Below are 21568 nucleotides of genomic sequence, written 5' to 3'. Positions count from 1 at the left end.
TTTTTTTTTGAACAATTGCAGTTTCAGTGCTGTTTTGACAATTCAGCACCACACACTTCACTTTCACTTTCTTATTGTTAAGTCAGAGAGTTGCAAATTCCAGCTTATCTTTTCTAATTCAGTACATTGTTGTTTAACATTCTCTGTTTCCAAAAGCTCAGTAGTTAAAATGCAAAAGAGACATTTTGTGCCGTTTTACAGTCGAGGGTATTCTGAAGTTTCAGGCCAGCAGCAGTAGCCAGACTTTATTTGAAGATAAGAGGAATTGCTGAATGAATAGTGTAATTTTGAAAGAAATTTTTCCCTATGTTCTCTTTCAGCCCTCCTTTCTCACAGAACAACCGTGACAATAATTACCTGAACCTCAACTATGAATACAAAGGTAAGAAAGGAGAAATCTGCAGCACTTCTAAAAATTGCTTCTTTTCTTTTGAGGTAATTATCAACTCACGACAGAAAGAGACATGCAAACATTTGTTCATTATTTAAAAAGTTTCCTTTTCTTTTTTGCTCTGTGGTGATTACAGCATTACATCAACAACTAAACCACATTAGCTAAAATGTGTGCCCTCTACAGATTACTAATGAGAAAGGAGATTGTATTATTTGATGGTTTTATCTTGGTAGATATACTTAAAATGAAGAATGGGGTGAAGACATTCAATATTTTGGTTGTATTTCCTCCGTCTCATGAGTAAAGAGAGTGTGATAGTATAACTCTTTCTTCTCCTTTTCGCCTTTGTCTTCCATCCCATGCTCTTCATCTTTCTCCAGTTCTTAATACACAATTCCATTTTCCTGTCTTTTCATGATCTCGTCCCTGCCCACTCCCCTTGCCTCTTGTAGCCCACCTCATTTGCTCCATGTCCCTTGGGTCCCTGTCTGTCCCCTTTCCTTCAGAACGCAGATCAAATAGAGCAGGATGACTGATAGCGCCGCACTAATCCTAGTGAACAGTGAAGCCACAGCATTTTGCCCAATCTGGTCATTTCTTTTTCTTGTGCACCACCCTTGTTGCTGTAAATTAAAAAGGGAGTGCTGCACATTGTGTGTACATAGGCTGGTAGTATGGGAGTTTAAGCAGCAGCTATATTTTTGGGCACACATGCGTACACGTGCCTGCACACATGCACGCACGCACACTCACACACACACACAAACACACATATGCACACACACATATGCACACACACTGCCCTCCCTGATGTAAAGCTGTGTGGCCCTTCCTGCTGAGGGCTACAGTATTTGTTTACCATTCCCTGTGAGTAGATTTTTCCTCTCTATCCTGCGCTGCCAAACACAAAAAATAACTCTCGTCTCCATGGGATACAGCCACAAAAACAGCGCAAGGGGAGGCAGTCATCTGACAGAACAGCTGTTTTCAATTGCAATGGCTCCTCCACTCTGCATTTACTGTGTGTGTGTGTGTGTGAGAGAGAGTGTCAGCACTCGCATGCGTTAGCAGTGCTCCCCACCTGCCTTTAGTTACTGCTCCACTGGGTTCAGAGCTATGGCTAAGCTAGCACACATGAGCTGTTTTCAGTTTTTCCCTTGGCTGCAGTGAAGCGAAACAGCTCTGTTCAGTGTGTGAAAAGCTGTCTTCCATTCGGCTGCCTTTGAACTCACTTTGATTTGACATGCAGAGATGAGTAAAAGCAATGTAGTGACTGTCAGATGTGATCAGTAGAGATGTGAACTCTGTGTTATCCTCGTTAGGTGTCTCCATGCAATTAAACCTGCATTACTGGGAAGAGAATTATCACAAATACTGTAAAGTGTTGTAAAAACTGAGATGTAACTGTAAAATGAGGAATCAGTTGTAAAGTGAGATTAGTTTTTGATATGTCAGTGACTTCCTGACAGTGCTGTCTCATTGCTCCCTCTTCAGGTCGCCATGGGAAAGGAGGGACTTTCCCCCGTCAGTTCCAGTTGCCCAATCGCAGCAAGGATTATGGAGACCGTAAGAAACCTTTTGCTTTGTTTCAACAATGACAACAACACTGTCACTGCACAGATTAAACAGATTTGTTGCCTTCCAACAGAAGGAAAACAGAGTGTGTTCCCAGCTCTGCAGATTTTTTCACTTGAGTTGGATAAAATACCATTTCATTCTTTGCAAGGCCTCTTCCTCACATTTTACTACTTGTACTTCCACATTACTTCAGTACCTTTCTGCACCCTGTGTAGATTTGGCTGGCTTGCTGCTCCAGGCAGCTGCAAGTAATTGCTTACTCAGAGGCTAACCTTGGCTAGCACTGATTTATGTTTCCCTGTGGTGAACTCGAACTTGTATGAAAACACAGCACCCTGTTTCCTGTCTGAGGGGAAGTGGGATGGAGTGGCACTCCGCTCTGGCTGGACCCGAGTCTTGGCCAAGAGCTCCCTTTATGCTCAACACCTGTAAAGTAACTGTGTGAAAACAGTGTGAAATGATTCACTATGCAAACAGTGACAATACATTAATATGTCTCATTTTGTCATGTATGTGTTTTCAGGTCGCAGGACACTTCCACGAAGCTTCATGCCACAGGAGAACCTGTTCCAGCTGGTTCCCTCCAGTCGCACACGAAGTTATAACGGAGACAGCACATTGCAGTACAGCGAGCTGCGCTCTCTGGGCCGCACCACTGACAAAAGCTGTCAGCGTGGTACAGCCAAGTGTGAGTTCTTCCCTTAAAGTCTTAAACCATTTGCAATAGAGGAACAGAGAAGCACTAAAAAATATTCACCCTTGAACACATAAACACTGTAGAGTTAGATTTTTCTGGTTCCAGTGGATAATCATCCACATAAACTCTCATCGATGACCCAGAGATGAAAATTTAGGCTTTTATTGTCTGTATTTATATGTCTTTTGTAAGACATGAACAAAAGTGGATAAAAACTGGCGTCAAGTGGTTCATGAGCTTCAAGATCTTATTTAAAATCATGATTTGACTCCTTGTGTTTTTAAAAAAATCTCACACATGAGAAATATAGTTTTATTAAAAACATGCTAATTTTTCTCATAAGTCAAGAATTGTATTTGCACTAGTATTGGAAGAAATGTAATGATACCCAGAAATCGAAAAGGCATCCAGGGACATTTGGTAACAGAAGTAAAGGAAAGTGGGTGCACCACAAAATACAATAAAAGATAATACACAACGGCGTCGAATTGCTTAAGCAAGGAAACATCAAACACATTGTAATGTCTACAGTTTTTTACTGTGTTACGCCATTATGGTTAGAGACAAACCCGGGATAATCTCTTTTCCAGTAAACAATATGGCTTTCAAGCCTGTTTACGTTTAGGAGTGTGTAGTAAGGGAGCAGAAATAATGTACAGTACTATAAGTCACAGCAGACAGAATTTCCCTCTTATCATCCTGATTGAGCCATGTCACAATCTCTAATCACATCTGGCTTCATTCAGTCTCCAGCTGCTGTTTGTCATGAAATGAAAGCTCGACTCAGCAGTCTGTGGCCAACATGTCCTCCTCACCCACACATGACTTAACCACCTAATACGGCCACAAAGAGACTTTTTTATACCAAAAAAGTCTCTCTGAGTCTGGGCCTGAGAAGATGAGGGTTTTTGAGATGTTCTTTCTATGTAACTTACTGTCTGCTGCCCATGATTTGACTCAGATATCAGGGGTTTCCCCCTTTGACAGGGTCTGCAATGAGAATTATTTAACAACCTTGTGGTGGGTTAGACGTCGGGTGTCTGCGATCTACAGTCGCAGTCTTGCGGCAGATTTTGACGCATGCTTAAAAGTTAGTGTTTGCTCAAATCAGTATATCACACTGAATCTATCTGTCTCTTGAGGCTTAGCAACAAAATGAATTACTAGCGGGTTTTCATCATCCTGGGGGTTTGTTTCTGCAGCCCCGCGGGCGCCAGTCAACTGGAGACAAGGAAAGCTCCTGGGGCGCGGGGCGTTCGGGGAGGTCTACCTCTGCTACGACGCTGACACGGGACGTGAGCTGGCCGCCAAGCAGGTGCCCTTTGATCCTGACTGTCAAGAAACCAGCAAGGTGAGAGAGAAAAGCTCACATCTGTTTTGAATAAGTCTCTGCCTGCATCTCTTTTAGGCCATAAGAAAGGGATCTCATGATTCCAGATTAAACATGGTATGTTAGTTATTTCAGTGGTCTTGTGGTTTTCTGAATTCACACACAGTTGTCTGTTTTTCTCTGTAGGAGGTGAATGCTCTGGAGTGTGAGATTCAGCTGCTGAAGAATTTGCGTCATGAAAGGATTGTTCAGTACTACGGTTGTCTTCGGGACCTCGAACAGAGAAAACTCACCATTTTTGTTGAGTTTATGCCGGGGGTGTGTACACTATACTTGAGTACATTTAATCTTTGATAAATCACATTATAGCATGACGCAGTCCTTGAAGTTTCTGTCAAGATAGTTCCACAGACGTGTAAAGACAATTGCTATCAAACCCATATTGGTCACATCTATTAGAAAAGCAATTTTAAACTATAACTGCTGTCAACAAACATGTCCTCAGTGGTTGATGTCATCAGACCTGCTCAGTTTATGAGTTCATTTTCTCAAAATGAGCTCCTTAATGAGCTGCTGTCGCCTGTGGACCCTGTCCCTGAGCCTGTTTTTAATATTTCCTGGGCTATTTTTTTTCTGAGCAGCATTGAGTGTCTTAGTCACCCATTGTCTGGAAATTGGAAATGTTTATGTTTCACTGGAGTTGGAGCTGGCAGAGTGGTGAGGCGACAAAGCCAAGTTTGTGTGTGACTGTTTGGCACAGCTTTAGCGCTGTGGCCTGAGGTGTCTTGTTGACAGCTAAAAGTGAAGAGTGTGTGAGTCAGTCCTATCCTGCGTCACAGGTGCTAGTGGATTAGGTCTTTCCTCCTGCAATTCCCTTGTGAGAAACATTGAACGGTGAAGGTGTTTGAAGTCATGCACATTGTATGTTTATATATTTGGTTTTTGTGCCTAAAACTTGGCTTGGATGCTGCTTTCCTGAAAAACAAAATGATTCCACTTCAGCCGGAGCCAACACTTTCCTTTTCCACATTTTATATGAGACCTGTTAGCTCCACCATACACATTAGTCCAAAACAGATTTTCAGTCACTGTATACAGCACAGTTGTGACAATAATTATTGGCGTTAACACAGCTGTAATTAACACTACAACCATTATGAAGATCATAGTTGTCCTACAATCATTCTGACACTGACTTTCTGTTTTGTTCTCTCTTCCTGTCTCTCCAGGGCTCTATAAAGGACCAGCTTAAATCTTATGGAGCCCTGACAGAGAAGGTGACCAGGAGATACACCAGACAGATCCTCCAAGGAGTCTCCTACCTGCACAGCAACATGATTGTACACAGAGACATCAAAGGTAACTGAAACAGATGGTTAGCAAAGGTTAGAATAGGTTGTTAATTGGATTTGAACTGGTGCACACCGACATTTGTGTACGCAGTGTATAAACAGCAAATAAGACTCCTTATTCTTCTCCTGTTACTGAGAAAAATACAGATTAATTCATTCGATTCTGGCTGCCATTTCCTCATTCGGTGGTTCATCGTCTACAGAGTGAGCCTGGAAAAAATGTGCTATTTTGAACTCCCCTTTGACTTATATTAGGCGTCATGTCGGTGAAATTGCCCAGTCTAAAAATGTTTAACACCGGATGGAAAGGCTTTAGCTGCCCACAGCTTTGGGAGTCACTGCTTCTGTGGCCAAGAAGTGGATAATATACAGTCTGGTGGGGATAAAAGATAGTAGGCCGGACAGGACAGAGCTAGACTCTCTGAGAGTGTATGTGGGTGGGATTTTCCACATAGAAGAAATGATCTTCATGTGTAATATACAGTGTGTGCTTATCTCCACAGACAAGAGCTCTTCTGTGTGCAGTAAAATAGATTTCAGCACATGCTGGTTTTGGGATAGAGCTTGGCACCATGACCATGCCATAAAGTTCCAAATGAAAACTTAAGTGCAGTTTGCATGATTGATTAAACCGTCTCACGACCCCACAACACATGTCCAAGCGGTGGAAACAGGTTGAAGAAGCTAGAAGTACAGTTTTAGTCTGTCCATAATATCTTGTCATTCAGTGGGTGTGGAGAAAGAACGGAGAGTGGTGTACATTAGTCACTAATCAAACAATTGGAGCGCCTGAAGGAAATGGGATAGACATAGCTCCATGTCGGAAAATTACTAAGAAAGGAGGCGAAAGGGTGTTGAGGTTTGATCCATGTGGAGCAGAGACATCATTTAGTATTTTATTTTGTAGTTTGTAAGAAAAGTAAAAGAAAGATAGTTGTAAGAGTTGAGTCAGTGAAGTATTTATATAAGAATTGTTAAGAGGTACTTGGGCAGTTTATAAATAAATAGCACACAGTGTCCCATAACCCCAGACTTTTTAGGACATAGGAAAAGTTTACCTTTACCTTTAGGCACAGGCACTTTGTAACCACACTTTAAAAGTCGACTACATTAATTGAATCTCCAAACTGTCAAAGTATCCCTTGAAGTACATTGACGACACCTTGGAGACCCTTGAATATTTCTAAGCAGATTTTGTTTCGTTCCACCAGGTGCTAATATCCTGAGAGACTCCTCAGGGAATGTGAAGCTGGGAGACTTTGGAGCCAGTAAACGTATCCAGACCATCTGCATGTCTGGTACAGGAATCAAGTCTGTCACTGGCACCCCCTACTGGATGAGCCCAGAAGTCATTAACGGGGAGGGATACGGCCGGAAAGCTGATGTATGGTAAGGATAAGATCAGATTGAACTGTGAGGACACCCAAAGGAGATGTTAAGGATGTTTTACAAGCAGACAAAAAATAAAAATATCTCTAGAGGTGGGTGGTAAAGCAATAAATTAAATAAAAAATGTGAGCTAATGTACATGTTCAGGCTTTAAACATATTCAGGCAGAGGTGAATAGATCAACATGAAGTCCTGTGTAATATAATGTGATCCAATGCATTGTGATGGCTTGTAAGATTGAATCGTGTTAAAGTAGTATGGGAGTTTAGCAGTGCATTAGCCTGTTAATACTATAAATATAATATAGATACTCTACATTATAATAACAATAAACCTATCTCAATAGATGGGGAGTAAATCAAAATCATACAAAACTGTATGCCTTACAGTTTGGTAATAGTAATGTACTGGGCTGTATGTAAACAGCTCCTTTGAACAAGTACAACATTTTATTAGGAAATAAATCAGAAACAGTTGTCAAATAGATGTTGACCAATATTTGTGTTAAAAAACAGAACTATTAACAGATAAATGCTACACATGGAAAGCTTATACTTTTCAAACAGTGTACAGACGGGTATAACTATAATAGGCTATGTTAAGATAAACACATTATATATGTGTTGATAGATAGGTTTCACCTTTTTTCACCTTTTGCAGTCATTTAAAATAATAAAATAAATCATTGTAAGCTGTTGATGGTAATGAAAATAACTATTATATTATCCCAGTGCACACGCTACACACAATATAACACAAACCTGAATACATATAAACAGCTACACACAAATTCATATTTTCAGTGCTTCTGATGTCCTGCTATGCTGTTTTTCTTCAGGAGTGTCGCCTGCACTGTTGTGGAAATGCTGACCCAGAAACCTCCTTGGGCTGAGTATGAGGCCATGGCAGCTATTTTTAAGATTGCCACCCAGCCTACAAAGCCCATGCTTCCGGAGGGCGTGTCTGACACGTGTAGGGACTTCCTGCGGCAGGTATTTGTGGAGGAGAAGTGGCGGCCCACGGCAGATGTTCTGCTCAGCCACCCATTTGTCCAGGGCAGTTTCTGAGGCCTGCGGACCCCCCTTCCCTCCCCTGCCTTGCGAGGCCTCCGCAGCCCAGGCGCCTCCCCTCCTCTCCGGCTCGCCCCGTCCCCAGGGCCCCCTCCGTCACCAGGGTCCAGGGCCCTCCACCAATCCAACTTGCTGTCCTGTCAACTATCACCAGTGTCTGCCTTGTCAGGGCCCCTGCATTTCTCACCAACTAGCTCAACCAGGATTATTCACTGAGAGGCCAGGTTGACTGCTGTCAGACCTCCAGAGTGCCCCAAGGAATAACAGCGAGGCTCCTCAGGAGAGGACTGACGAGAAAGCACTTAGCAGTCTCACTGGATATAGACTGCTGTCCTTTAACAAGAGCAGGAAAAGTGACCCAAGATAGAGAGAGAAGTAATGTCTCCAGCGTTCTGGGTCTTTACTCACACTACTGCCGCAGAACAGTGTTGAGGATTGACCAGATAATATGTCATGGTGATTGACTGGTGACATCGATCACACATGATAGTACTGTAAGTTACTCACCAGCCTAAAGTTAGCTGTGAGTAAAATAAGATGGCAAAATATTTTTTTATATGACACATAGAAAGTGATCCTAGCAGACGTGTTTTCTATTGTCACCTGAGAAACATGTAAATGTATTTCCATCAACGCCTTACAAAAAGAATTTGTAAGTAAGAATGTCTTTTTTAACATCTTAGAGGGTTCCCATTACCCTATTTCATAGCACTCACAAGCCCATTTAGAAGGATTGTCAACATTGCACTTTTTATACCATGCAGTGAAACATGCAGGATAATCAACAGATATTTTTCTATCTGATGCATTTTTATATGATTTCATAAAGAAAACTGAGTTGTTTGTTCCAGTGTAAAGAAGAAAGAACCAAACTTTTGCATTAGTGTGCAATGTCTTTTAAGCAATACCAACACTACTGTTAAGAGTCTGTGACATCCATTCCAGCTTCCTATACAGTGAGCCTTGTTCCATTCAGATGTGGCCAAAGAGAAGCTGCTGAGACAGAAGCTTTGGTGAATATTAGCCTAAATTAACGAGCAGAATTAGTTATGCTGTATTGTTTTGTCACCTCAAAGCCCTATAGCCTTTTCTATGTTATGGCAGCTTCGTGCACAACACACTGCACAAACCAAACCATATACTTTGACGTTACATCTTGTTGGTAAGTACTTCATGGAATGAGACCGAAGTGTCTCCAAGTGTCTTTTTTTTTTTTTGTTGAATCTGATCACCCCATGCCTTTACTTTGCTGTCCACACTATGAATGAATCACTCAGTAACCACTTGACAGCACACCGTGCTCTGTGCAATGTCATGAGAGACAAAGCATAATATACGTCACCAAAAAATGTCAAGTTGGAAAGCCAGAGCTAAAGCTGTATTTTTTTGAAGAGGAGATGAAACTTGATCCGGGGGCACTGATGTTGCCAGTGGGTAGCTGTGAATCAGTGGCACTTAATGAATGATGATCAAACGTCTTTTGACCCTTGTCAGTGCCTTATCTGAATTTGCTTGTAAACACAAATGTTCACTGCCAAAGCAGAAAGCTTCTTAATAGGGTGAGCAGCTGTTCAGTAGGGAGCACACACAAGACTTGCTGATGTTTTGTTTTTTTTTAATAAAAAAAAGATTATACTGTAAATACATATTGTCCTGCACTTTTGTATGACATTACTTTTATGTTATATACAAATATATTTGATGAAATTGCAGCGTTATGCAGTAGATTTTTCTGTGGTTTAGGCAGGAGCATGAGTGATGAGCTGGTATGAAAAGGCTGGGAGGCTTTTGATTGGGACAGTTAGTTTTGTCTTAATGACAGAGCCTGTAAACATGAAATGTATCAAGTCATTTTGTACATTTAACTTAATAAATCTAAGGTCTAAGACTTTATGCTCTGGTTTTACTCTCTTATTTTGTGTTTCCCTCAACATGTGCTTGAAAAGTTTGTATTTTGTCCGTTCTGAACTCCTTTTTCAAAATATATATATCCATTCACTTATTTTTACATGATTTGTTCTATGAACTATGATATTGTTATCATTGACATAAAAATAAATCATTTGATTGAATGAACTCCAATTACATTTACTGTAAACACCCTGATAAATTTGAGGAAGTTTAAGTTTTTATGATTTTTTTTTTTTATCAGACACCAAATTATTATAAATACTTCAGCTAGTTGACTGGTTCTTTATTTGCAGGGCTGTAAAGTACTTTTAATTAAGATTTAATTTAGATTTTGAAATATTTGCTTGAACATATATATATATATACATATACATATATATATATATATATATATATATATATATATATATATATATATATATATATATATTATACAGTGCAATGACAAAACTCTATAGGGATCATGGGTGTGAAATGAACAAGCTGGCAGCAGCACATAGATGAAATTAAAAAGCTAAATCAAAACATGATCATTAAAAACAGTATTCAGTGTTAAAATAGCAACACATTAATGCATCAGTATGAAGCAATCATATTATCTGAAATTAACCATTCTGCACATGGAAGAAAATATATTTATTTATTTAAGTATTAGGTAAAACTGTATACTGTTATTGCTGATATTTAACTAAATGATCAGATCATTTAGTTTCTTTAGTTTAGTTTCTTTCGTAGAATTGGACTAAATGTAAAACACAAAAAGCAACATTATTAAAATAAATATCGTTGAACACGGGGAAACAACATAAATAAAAACTCAAACATTAAAGTGACATTAAAACACAGGTTGACTCTGGATCACAGGGTTAGAAATGTGACCCCTGCTTCAGCGCAGCTGTTACAAAACCTGATGTTTTGTAAGATCGTGTCTGAAAACGTGACGGACGCGTTTTGCTCGTCAGATCCTCGGAGCCGCCGCACATCGGACACAGTTTCCAAACGAAACGGGCTGGTTTTGATTCAGATACAAGTCCTGCAGACGAGTCGAAGAGGACGAAGTATGACGACCTCCCGCACCCTCATATGTTTACTGAGAAATGACCTGCGTGTGCACGACAACGAGGTGAAGTCTAGCACAGCTGCCGGCCGTGTAGTTAGCAAGGCCGACATCAGTCCAGGCCGGGTGTTCATCTTACAGTCAGGTCCAACGTGTGACATTTGTCTTTTTATAATCTTTACAAGGACATTTTAAGTATATTGTGTAGTTTTTCCCAATCGGTGCTATTTTTTTTGTTTTGCTAGTGCAACATAGACACTTCCGGCACAAACCTTTGAGAATAAAAGCATGGTAGAATCCGTCACAAAACATTTTTCTAACAACATTTTACTCATATTATTCGGTGAAACTTTTTCCAGACTTGAATTTAAAATATTCTTTTACAAATGTTATGTCTAACCTTGGTACATACAAAACACCAAATGTCTTCATTTGGTGTTTTGGTGTCCAGATTGTGCCGCATTCACGTCAACGTGGACGACTTCTGGTTTTTCATAATAAAATCCGAACTGTTTCTAAATTTAAGTGTAACAAAAGAAAAGGTTTTTGCTAACTTTCGATGTAAGATCAATGTAGGATTATGTGATTAAAACATTTACTGCGGCCATATTTGTAATCCAAAAGCAGTTTGGCTGGATAAAATAAAATATACTAATTGTACTGCTGCTGCTTCGGTTCCTAACCATCCTCTGTGACATTAACCTTTGCTCTGTGATCCTAACACTGTTTTCCTTTACATGCAGCTTTTCCACTGGGCTCAAAAAAATGCAGAGCACATTGTGCCACTGTACTGCTTCGATCCCAGACATTATATGGGAACACACAACTACAACCTACCGAAAACTGGGCCTTTCCGCCTGCGTTTCTTACTTGAGAGTATCAGGGACCTCAGAAACACACTGCTCAGCAAGGGCAGGTAATTCAATTCTCATTATTCTGTTGCTTTATTACTCCACACTCCCTGTTTTTGTGTTGACGAAGAATAATCCGTTTACAGGTTTTTAAAGGGTCATGAACCTATGCCTATGCACAGTGGTATTGTTGTACATACATTTGGTGCAGACCTACTCAGCTTTCTAGGATTTAATAGATACAAATGGAACAGGATCAGGACACACCTGGGCTTGTTTGGGGGTGTGTTTATATTGACACGGATGCTGCACATACTGTTCCCCTGATTTTTTTTCCGATCGGCAGAGGGGAAGTGGCTGGCTCTCAATCCAGGATGCAGCTTGCCCAACATGGTGTGAACTGGGACTTATGTGGGTCTTTTTTTTTTTGTGTCTGTGTGACAGCAACCTTGTGGTGAGACGGGGTAAGCCAGAGCACGTTGTTGCAGAGCTCATTAAACAACTGGGATCTGTGAGCACCGTGGCTTTCCACAAAGAGGTAGTTTTAAACAATCGTACTAATCTAGCATTAGTACGATTGATGTTATTAATAATCACAGCTTTTATTTACACAGTCTGCTGATTTTTACATAGTTTTCCTTTCACGTGTTTATGTTCAAGGTAACTTCAGAAGAGCTTAATGTGGAAAAAAAGTTGAAGGATGTCTGTGACCAAATGAAGGTCAAAGTTCACACCTGCTGGGGGTCTACGCTGTACCATATAGATGATCTTCCATTTCACCACATATCTGGGTGAGAGACTCCATAGTGTGCCACAGACTAAACATCTGATTTCTGCTGCTTAGCACTCTTTTTGAGTGTTACATCTTATGATTTTTTTCTTGTGGTTCTTCAGGCTGCCTGATGTGTACACTCAGTTCAGAAAGGAAGTGGAGACCCAGAGCAGGGTGAGGCCTGTGTTCCCAACCCCTGAGCAGCTAAAGCCTCTTCCCCCAGGGCTGGAGGAAGGAACCATTCCTACTGCAGATGACCTGCAACAGACAGGTAATGTAATAATGTCTTAAATTGATTGATTTATACATTATCTCTTTGCATGTTCTCTGTACCTGTACTGTCAATATGCAAAATGATCTGATACAAAATACATTTGAACCAGAATCACAAACTCCTATGCATTTATTCTGTGTGGTTATAAAGTTTACATGCTGCTGGAAGTAATGAAGTACATCTGATGCTTCTATTTAGTACATCTACACACATACTATTGTCAGAATTCAATAGACAAACTGCTAAGCACAGATTTCCAGATTCTATTAGGTGCCAGTGATTAAACAGACTCAGTTTCCACATATGTAATTAAGCTTTTATGATCGTGTGTGTCCTACAGTACATTAGGGAGTGTTTAATGTGTATGAAACTGATGCTGAAGTGCTTCTCTCCTTTATTTTTTTCTTACAGAGCCTGTAACTGATCCCCGCTCAGCCTTCCCCTGTAGTGGTGGTGAAAGTCAGGCTCTTGCTAGACTCAAACACTATTTCTGGGACACTGTGAGTTCAACCTCCACTGAAAAATTATTCATTTTCCAGTCATAAAATGTCAAAGGTCCTGTAATGGTATATAATCTAGTTGGTAAATGTAATAAACATACGTTTCCCATTTATAGGATGCAGTTGCAAATTACAAGGAAACTCGTAATGGACTGATTGGTGTGGACTATTCCACAAAATTTGCATCTTGGTGAGTGACTGTGTAATTTCCTCTACTGCTGAATGCTAAGTACTTACATGTTTGCTGTATAAATACATATATCTTTAATGGTGTTGTCATTCTGCAGGCTGGCATTGGGTTGCATTTCACCCAGGTATATCTACCAGCAGATCAAGCAGTATGAGAAGCAACGAACTGCCAATCAGAGCACATACTGGTTAGTGTTGAGTCAGAAAGGATTGGAATACCTGGATGAATATAATGTAAAACTACATGCTATGTAATCATCTTCTGTTGCAGCTTTTTACTAAGCCACAAATAGTACAAAAGTGTTCATTGCTGTCTTACAGGGTGATATTTGAACTTTTGTGGAGGGACTACTTCAGGTTTGTGTCGGTCAAATACGGAAACAGAATATTTCAAGTCAAAGGTAAAATGAGTTCAAGTGTTGATCTTATTTTCTTCATATCTAATTAGTAAGTGTAAAGCACATGTCATGCTCTTTTTACCTCAGGACTTCAAGACAAATCTGTGCCATGGAAAAATGACATGAAGCTGTTCAATGCATGGAAAGGTGTGCTTCTTATTTCCTCCTGGTTCATTAAATATTCTATATTAAAAACTTTAATGGGTGTTTTAAAAGTGTATGAACTTCCTTATCACAGAGGGACGAACAGGAGTGCCCTTCGTGGATGCAAACATGAGGGAGTTGGCAATGACAGGTTTCATGTCCAACAGGGGGCGGCAAAATGTTGCTAGCTTCCTCACAAAGGATCTGGGACTGGACTGGAGGATGGGAGCTGAGTGGTTTGAATACCTTCTGGTAGGTAGTATAGATTTATGTTTAACATCAGCTTGGAAGTCTTGGTCTGCAGTTCTTTCATTTTAGTGCATAGATTGACTTTATCATTTATTGTTTCCCACAAAGACTGACTACGATGTCTGCAGCAATTATGGCAACTGGCTATACAGCGCTGGTGTAGGAAACGACCCCAGAGAGAACAGGAAATTCAACATGATCAAACAAGGCCTTGATTACGACTATAATGTGAGTTTGAGAACAAGCATGAATTGTGAGTGCTCTAATGTCCACATCATAGCAACACAGTGATTCAATAGCATGATGGTGATTAAACCAGTGCATATGTGAACAGAGTTGTCCTATTGAAATTTTAGTCACTGGTCCTTTAATTAGTTTGTTTCCAACTTGTCTGTGTCAGGGCGACTATATCCGGCTGTGGGTTCCAGAGTTGCAGAAAATCAGAGGTGCTGATGTGCACACACCCTGGACCCTCAGCACTGCTGCACTGTCACATGCTGAAGTGTCACTTGGTGAAAACTACCCAACCCCCATCGTCATAGCGCCTGAATGGAGCAAACATATTAACAACAAACCGGTAGGTTTTTGAGAAAAAGGAAGTGGATATTACAGTTGTGTGTGTTTTTTCAGGCTTGGTTGCAGAAAATAAAAGTGGTGGTATATCAGTAAGTACACGTAGTCAAATCCTGTGCTAAAGCACAACATATTGAGATACATCTTTCAATTGCATCTTCCTTTTACTGTATACACTTCAGTACAGAGGTATATATTGTCCTTTTTCATCAACCATATATATTTGACATATAATTTATTGTCCCCTTCAGCCTATGTATATCATATGTATATACAAAATGCTGTGTTGTTAAATATTAAGGAAGAAGTATATTTTTGTCTTGCTTGCACGTCACATTTCAGATTTCGATCTGTTATTTCCATCAGTTGCACCACAAAGTTTCAAAGTTTCCCTCTAAATTTCTCAAACATTTTATAAAATGAATTACCCCAAAGGTCCCAAAGAGGAGAGATCGATCTTTTTTTTCTTTCCACACATTAATTGTTTCACAACTTTTCAGCTAATTTAATTTTAATGTGATTACATCAACTTAAGATCTGGAAGTATTTCTTCCAAACAGTAACTTAATGGTTTGATCTGAACATAAGAATAGCTATTTAAAAAGCAATGTTGTCTTGCTGTCTTCTTTAAACCGTCACACTAAAGGTAAACGTCTGTTTGTTTGTTTGTTTGTTTTGGTTTGTAGAGGGGCACGGGACCTTCACCAAGGGGGAAAAAAGGCCCATCTCACACTCCCAAACAGCATCGGGACCGAGGCATTGATTTCTACTTCTCTAGAAGCAAAAACCTGTGATGTGGCTTAAAGCGAAAACTAAACACGTGGATGGTGCTCAGGGGATAGAAGCTACACGCATGTTTCTACTCATGCTTGAAAACTTGAACTAGACTGGTGGACGTTTGGGCCTCATCCAGTGCCTTTAATGCACTGTTTGTTTCATTTCCTGTTAAGCTGTAGCAGCAGTGAAGGCCACAGCGTGGTTTTCTTTGAAAGCTTTATTGGTCATTGTATAGTTTTCTGTCTTCTAATGTTTTTGTGCACACTGTTTGTCTCACAGTTTTTTGTTCTTTGTATTAATGTTCAAGGTTAATCTATTTCAGACAGTTTCAAAATACACTTGCGAGATGGGAGAATTTTTGTGATGTGACTTTTTTTTTTTTGTATTACGCAGTGAAGTAGATCACACCTCTCGTCGTCATTAGACTGAATTTAAGCCTCGGTTTAAGTTTGACGTTAGAGGAAGAGGATGAAGCAAAGGTTCCTGAATCAGTTACAAATAAAGACAAGGTCGGGGAACAGAAACTAAATCTATCTTTATTTTTGCCAACATTACCCCTGTAGATAACAGTTTTTGTGACACTTATGAATTAGTGAGAAGGTTATGTTTCGATTTTAGTCACCATAGTAGGAATTCACAGCATGGTCATTTTAGCCAGTGGTTAAAGTAATGACATAGATTGACTCAAGTACTGTACTTAAGTACAGTTTTGAGGTAATTGAGCTCTGTTTCAGGTGGTTTTTCTTTTACTTCACTACAACTCAGAGGGAAATGTGGTACTTTGTAGTCTTCTCTATTTCTCTGACTGTAGATTCTTAATTATCAGCTCACTAATGATGTATTCCTATAGAGAAGCCGCCTGTCAGTACATGAAGTGGTTCAGTAGCTCTTTCCTTTACATCTGTACATGAATTAATTACTTAGTGGAATATTTCTTAGACACATTTCAGATCCTGCTGTGTGCGGTGCGGCCACACCTCCCTGTGACGCAGACATTGCGAAAGAACAGTTCGCGTCATTTCCTCGTTGTGTTGTCAGGTATGACAACTTACTCCTTCAAGCCCTTCGATCTGTGCTTACTATGTTTAATTCTATTGGGTTTAAATTAAAGCCCGTCGTCTCGCTGAGATCTCCGGAAACTTTCAAACATGACCTGCGCTAAAGCAGAAGTTGACTTGGAGACGATTCCTCTCGTTGCGCTCAACATGACGGTGAGGAAAAAGCTGGGGCTGTATCTGAACCCCAGGAACACGGTGGCTGCGGACTGGATGGCTGTTGCTGAGGCCATGGACTTCACTTACCTGGAAATAAAAAACTACGAACATTTAGAAAATCCCACCAGTAGGCTCCTGGAGAACTGGCAGGCGCGCTCGACGGACGCCACAGTGGGACAGCTGTTGTCCATCCTGACCAAACTGGAGAGAGACGACATAGTGCAGGATCTTCGCCCTTTGATTGGTGCGTTGAAGGCTTTAGTTTGTTTGTTTCTTTTCATGAAGAACACAGTATATACTAGTTTATAGCTTCAGCACCTTGTCGCCATATTAGGAAATGATTCACTTGTCTAAATTCTTATCGCGCAAATTATCCTCTCGCTTCCTGTAACATTTCCTGCAACTTACAATGTGTGTCTATGTTGTTCGCATGATGTACATCTCTTCATCTCTCTTGTACCAGATGAGGATGTTCGAAAGCACTGTGAGAAGCAGAAGAAGTCACCTGAGCCCCCAGTTCAGGTTCCTGAGGTTGACAGCTGTGACCCCCGCTTCAGTGAGAGGTGTGCCATCACTAGGGAAGACGACCCGGGTCAGTATGTGTGTGAGACACAGTCCCTTCTGCTGTTCTCTTGTAAAAAATACTATATTATACAACAGTGTCAGAGATTAAGCACACACTGATTTGCTTCTTTGCACAGCAGCAGTCCAACGTCTGTCAGAAACACATCACACACACAGATTGTTTCTCTGAATGACTTGTTCGACAATGGTGCCACAGTCCCAGTGCTGATTAGGAAATCTCTAACAAATCCAGTGCGTGTTCAGCTGTAGAGAGAATAAACGCTGCAGCTGAGAAGAACTTTTCAATTTTATGCAAAAACATCAAAAATATTAATTTATCATCTGTCCCCTACAACAGATAAACATTTTTTAATATAGCTGCAAACGTTGTGAAGCAAGAAAGATAATCTGATTTAATAGCACCAAAATCTCATTCAATAAATGCATAATGTTATTTTCTATGGTGAGCTATTGAAGAAGAGACTTGTCTATTAGGGCAAATCGATTGAAGCTCTAACCACAGATATCTGCACCACGGCCCTGTTCCACTTCCCTGCACAGTCTTGTTGGCTTCCGCATGAGGAAGAATGTTTTTTTTTACTTTTTTGCAAACACATTTTATTGCATTTTAGAACATTTAAAAAAGAACAACCAATAGGAAAAAATAGAGAACCAAAATTAATAGAAAGTCAGTGTATACAATGGTGGGTGGGGAGGGGGGGTAAGAGATGGTTTCACTATAGTTAGCAATAGTTAATAAGTTACAAAAGCTCAAATACAACCGCCCACCTTGTGCCTATTTCTGCATTGAAGTGCCTTCAGTTTACTTTTGTCGTAATAAATAAACTGAATGAACTGAATATAATTAAAGGGTTGCACGTGAAGCAATCATGGTCTGTTCAACTGCATCACATGCACACGTTGTGCTGGGTTTCAAGATGTTGCGTATAACTCGCCTCATAATGATAAAGCTGTGTTACTGACTTAAATCATATTGAATTGAATTCAGGTGCCCCTGAGATGTTTGATGCCTTCATCTGCTACTGCCAGAAGGACTTTGACTTCGTCCATGAGATGATCAAGCAGCTGGAACAAACAGAGTACAAACTGAAGCTGTGTGTGTTCGACAGAGACGTCCTGCCCGGCTCCTGTGTATGGACCATCACTAGTGAACTGATTGAGAAGAGGTGGGATATTAACACATAGTAACCAAGCTCGAGACTATTCTGTTGATTTAGCTTTTAGGTCAAAGGTTTGGTCCTTAAACTCCAAATGGGTCAGTTCAAACAACACTGCAGCCAAAGCACTTTCACTTTTATGGTATTGTTTGCATGCGGCACAACTTTAGTTGTATCTGCACAGTAATCAAGAACGTATTTAAGCACAAGATGTGTACCGGTGTCCGGTGCTCATTATACAGTTAACAGATATATTCTTTTAGCTGTGAGTCTGTTAATAATCAGTGTCGACAAAAACAGAAATTGAAAGTTCACAGATACAGAAAACGTGAAAGTTTCAGTGACTGTAGAGAAGTAAATTTGACTGGTAGCAGTTTAAATTTAATTTTAGATGTCGAAAGTAACCTGTAGTCAAGAAGGTTTTCTGTGGTCACCTTGAGAAAAATGCCTTATTTTCTTGCTCTAATCTTGACTATGAGATATGTGCCATTTGTGCAGGTGTAAGCGGATGGTGGTGGTGATTTCAGATGAATATCTTGACAGCGAAGAATGTGACTTTCAGACGAAGTTCGCTCTCAGCCTCTCTCCAGGTATGTTGTGCGTTTATTACGTTCAGCAGCTCTGTCTTGCTTTTTTTCTGACATACAATATGCACAATTTACCCTTTTTTCTCCCGTTACAGGAGCTCAAAGCAAACGCCTTATTCCAGTGGTGTACAAGTCAATGTCAAGGCCGTTCCCCAGCATCTTGCGCTTCCTCACCAAATGTGACTACACCCGGCCCTGCACACAGTCCTGGTTTTGGGCACGGCTGGCCAAAGCTCTGTCACTCCCATAATCATGGGCCGTACGTTTATTTGTTTTATCCCATCTAATACATTGTGTTGGAGAATGGGCAAATATTATAAATTACAAGCTGATGCTTGTGACCCATGTCTAGCTGATATCTAAACCCACCCACCTGTGATGTAAATCAAGTGGTGTATGGTGCATGCCTCCTTTGGAGGCAATACAGATAATTCTGTTTTATCATGAAACTCAAGCTGCACACGTTTTCACCGCACACAGTCACTATTTATGCTGAAAAAACATCAAGAATGTCATAAGTCACCATCCTGTATTTATGTGAGTAATTTGTGAGCATGGAAGATCTGTTTTTCTTAGGGTAGCAGGCACTAAATAATCTGTAAAGACGTGTGCTGGCCACTTCCTCTTATGAGTCAATGAGAAATCTAGATGAGATTGAAGAAGATATATTACAGGCTAAGTTTTGCTAACTGCTGACAGCTGCATCTCTCACTTTCTGTCACCAGACAGTCTTCTAATTTCATTCAGTATTTTTGATATTGTCAGTAAAGAGTGAATGTATCCCAGATTGAATAAATGTAATATGTATTAAATATGTAATTACATATTATTTCTTAATAAAATAAATTGAATGTATTTTTTGAAGACCATATTTCCTTATTTATATGTACAGTCATGAAATCACAACATGGGACCATCCTTGGGTTTTTCCATTTTCTGCAGGTGTACTGTACATCTACTGTATTTGACTACATACAAGTATAAACGCTAAATACTCAAGTAAAGCTACTTGCCAAAGTACTTCACTAAAAGAAGCACTTCAAATTCCTTACTGAAGTTGAATTACTTAATGCATACTCATAAAATTACTACTAGTACTAGCACACATTCTTTTTAGTACTTCTCTAAGAAAACAAATTATTTCCAAAGTACTTAAAAACACTTGACTAACTTGATTCTGATTAAAATCTGTGCATCATGTATCATACATCATGATTATACAGATCTGCCATGTTGTAAATTAAAACCAACACAGGTGTCGCCATAGACCGTGTTTCATTCATACAGTCAGTGGGCGTTTCTAACTACAGGAAGTAAAGACACTGTTTAGTCAGACTGTCCAATCAGAGGACAGGACGTTCCCGGAAGAACACGCCTCTTTTCAGACGTTTTATGTTTAGCAATTTACGCTCTGAATCGTGTCTGTCAGGTATCACTTCCAAGCTAGATCAATAACTACACTTTGCGTTAGACCAATAGATTAATTGAGGGTGGTCTGAGAGCGCGATTTGCCAATCTTAACAATAAATAAGTAAATAAAATAAAAAGCGACCTTTGTTTGAGACAAAACAGTGCCTGCATATCCACACTCGGGGAAAATAAAGCCACAGTTCTTCGCCTGATCGCCATTAAACGTGTGGCGGAACTGCAGCAGCTTTATTCGTTTTAATAATTAAAACAAGAATTGTGGTTGATTGTGTTTCTACAGAAGATACAACTCAGAGAAATATTTATAAATGGAAGTTATAGTTTAAGGTTTGACATAGCTATTTTAAATAGTCGGCCTACTGGCTTTATACTTTACGCTGCTGCTTCAGTGCCAATAATAATTTCCCTTTTCTGACTCTTGTATATGGAAGACTTTTATTGCTGAAATTAAAACAAAGTAATGCATGTAGCCCTTGCTATTTGTTTTGCTTTTTAAAAATCCATACTGATATATTTACTTAAAAACATATCAATACAAATTCATTTATACCTTTAGCTTTTAAAATGGAGTGTTTTTTTTCACCATGGTGCAAGTTTTCCATGTCAAATAAAATTAAATCAAAACAAAAGGAAGAGGTGTCTTGCACTGCATTGGTATCCAGCAGAGGGCTGCATATACCTGTATCTGCAAATCAAAGCAAGTCAATTTTCACATAGAGGTAAGAGGTAGCTTCTTCTTTTTTAAAAATAACTACAAGGGTAATTATAATTTTTCATTAAGTAGAGAAAGTACATAGCTTTTAGTTGGCATATGATATCCATAGAGGTGAATTTTCCTAATTAGGACAAAAAATAAATAAAAACAACTTTGTGTGTTTAGATTGAGCAGTTTTTGTCAATTTGGAACTGTCTCTGCAGTTTATTATATATGATGTCACAAAAAGCTAATTTTGCATAACACCATTTGTAACTGATTATTGAATTAAAGACGACCATCAATAGCCTACACATTATTTCCTATTTTTTTCCTTAGATAGCAGGGTGAATTTTATTCTTTCACCCAGCTGTGTAGTACACCAAACTACAGAACAT

General features: G+C 39.7%; 3 protein-coding genes across 3 annotated transcripts in view; all 3 read left to right on the top strand.

Moving 5' to 3' along the window:
• map3k22 (mitogen-activated protein kinase kinase kinase 22) overlaps positions 1-9703 on the top strand; it is a 31685-nt gene extending 21982 nt beyond the window's left edge. The window contains exons 11-18 of the mRNA XM_026362161.1: positions 321-382; positions 1889-1960; positions 2496-2660; positions 3872-4020; positions 4186-4317; positions 5229-5358; positions 6563-6740; positions 7579-9703. Coding sequence (XP_026217946.1) covers positions 321-382; positions 1889-1960; positions 2496-2660; positions 3872-4020; positions 4186-4317; positions 5229-5358; positions 6563-6740; positions 7579-7807 — 1117 coding nt within the window. The 3' untranslated portion in view covers positions 7808-9703. The remainder of the gene's footprint in view (positions 1-320; positions 383-1888; positions 1961-2495; positions 2661-3871; positions 4021-4185; positions 4318-5228; positions 5359-6562; positions 6741-7578) is intronic.
• A 913-nt stretch (positions 9704-10616) lies between these two features.
• On the top strand, positions 10617-15745 carry cry-dash (cryptochrome DASH). The gene is made up of 14 exons (XM_026363177.1): positions 10617-10844; positions 11522-11694; positions 12074-12167; positions 12290-12420; positions 12524-12672; positions 13087-13175; positions 13292-13365; positions 13463-13552; positions 13686-13765; positions 13850-13909; positions 14001-14158; positions 14264-14383; positions 14556-14732; positions 15415-15745. The coding sequence occupies exons 1-14, from the start codon at positions 10632-10634 to the stop codon at positions 15520-15522; spliced, it is 1716 nt and encodes a 571-aa protein (XP_026218962.1). The 5' UTR covers positions 10617-10631; the 3' UTR covers positions 15523-15745.
• Positions 15746-16512: 767 nt separating this feature from the next.
• myd88 (MYD88 innate immune signal transduction adaptor) lies at positions 16513-19895 on the top strand. Its single transcript, XM_026363178.1, has 5 exons — positions 16513-16963; positions 17183-17311; positions 18293-18470; positions 18960-19051; positions 19144-19895. Exons 1-5 carry the CDS (start codon positions 16654-16656, stop codon positions 19296-19298), a joined length of 864 nt encoding a protein of 287 aa, XP_026218963.1. The 5' UTR covers positions 16513-16653; the 3' UTR covers positions 19299-19895.
• The last annotated feature ends 1673 nt before the right edge of the window (positions 19896-21568 follow it).

This window comes from Anabas testudineus, chromosome 2 (genome assembly GCF_900324465.2).
Source record: "Anabas testudineus chromosome 2, fAnaTes1.2, whole genome shotgun sequence".
In the NCBI taxonomy this organism is placed as follows: Eukaryota; Metazoa; Chordata; class Actinopteri; order Anabantiformes; family Anabantidae; genus Anabas; species Anabas testudineus.
Note: the sequence above shows the minus strand (reverse complement) of the source record. Positions and strands in the feature narration are given on the sequence as shown.

Coding starts and splice junctions, on each gene's coding strand:
- myd88 (XM_026363178.1), top strand. CDS start 16,654: ATGACCTGCGCTAAAGCAGAAGTTGACTTGGAGACGATTCCTCTCGTT. Junction 17,312..18,292: donor CACTAGGGAAGACGACCCGG/GTCAGTATGTGT, acceptor AATTGAATTCAG/GTGCCCCTGAGATGTTTGAT. Junction 18,471..18,959: donor AGTGAACTGATTGAGAAGAG/GTGGGATATTAA, acceptor CCATTTGTGCAG/GTGTAAGCGGATGGTGGTGG.
- cry-dash (XM_026363177.1), top strand. CDS start 10,632: ATGTTTTGTAAGATCGTGTCTGAAAACGTGACGGACGCGTTTTGCTCG. Junction 12,421..12,523: donor CCATTTCACCACATATCTGG/GTGAGAGACTCC, acceptor GTGGTTCTTCAG/GCTGCCTGATGTGTACACTC. Junction 13,176..13,291: donor AACACTATTTCTGGGACACT/GTGAGTTCAACC, acceptor TCCCATTTATAG/GATGCAGTTGCAAATTACAA.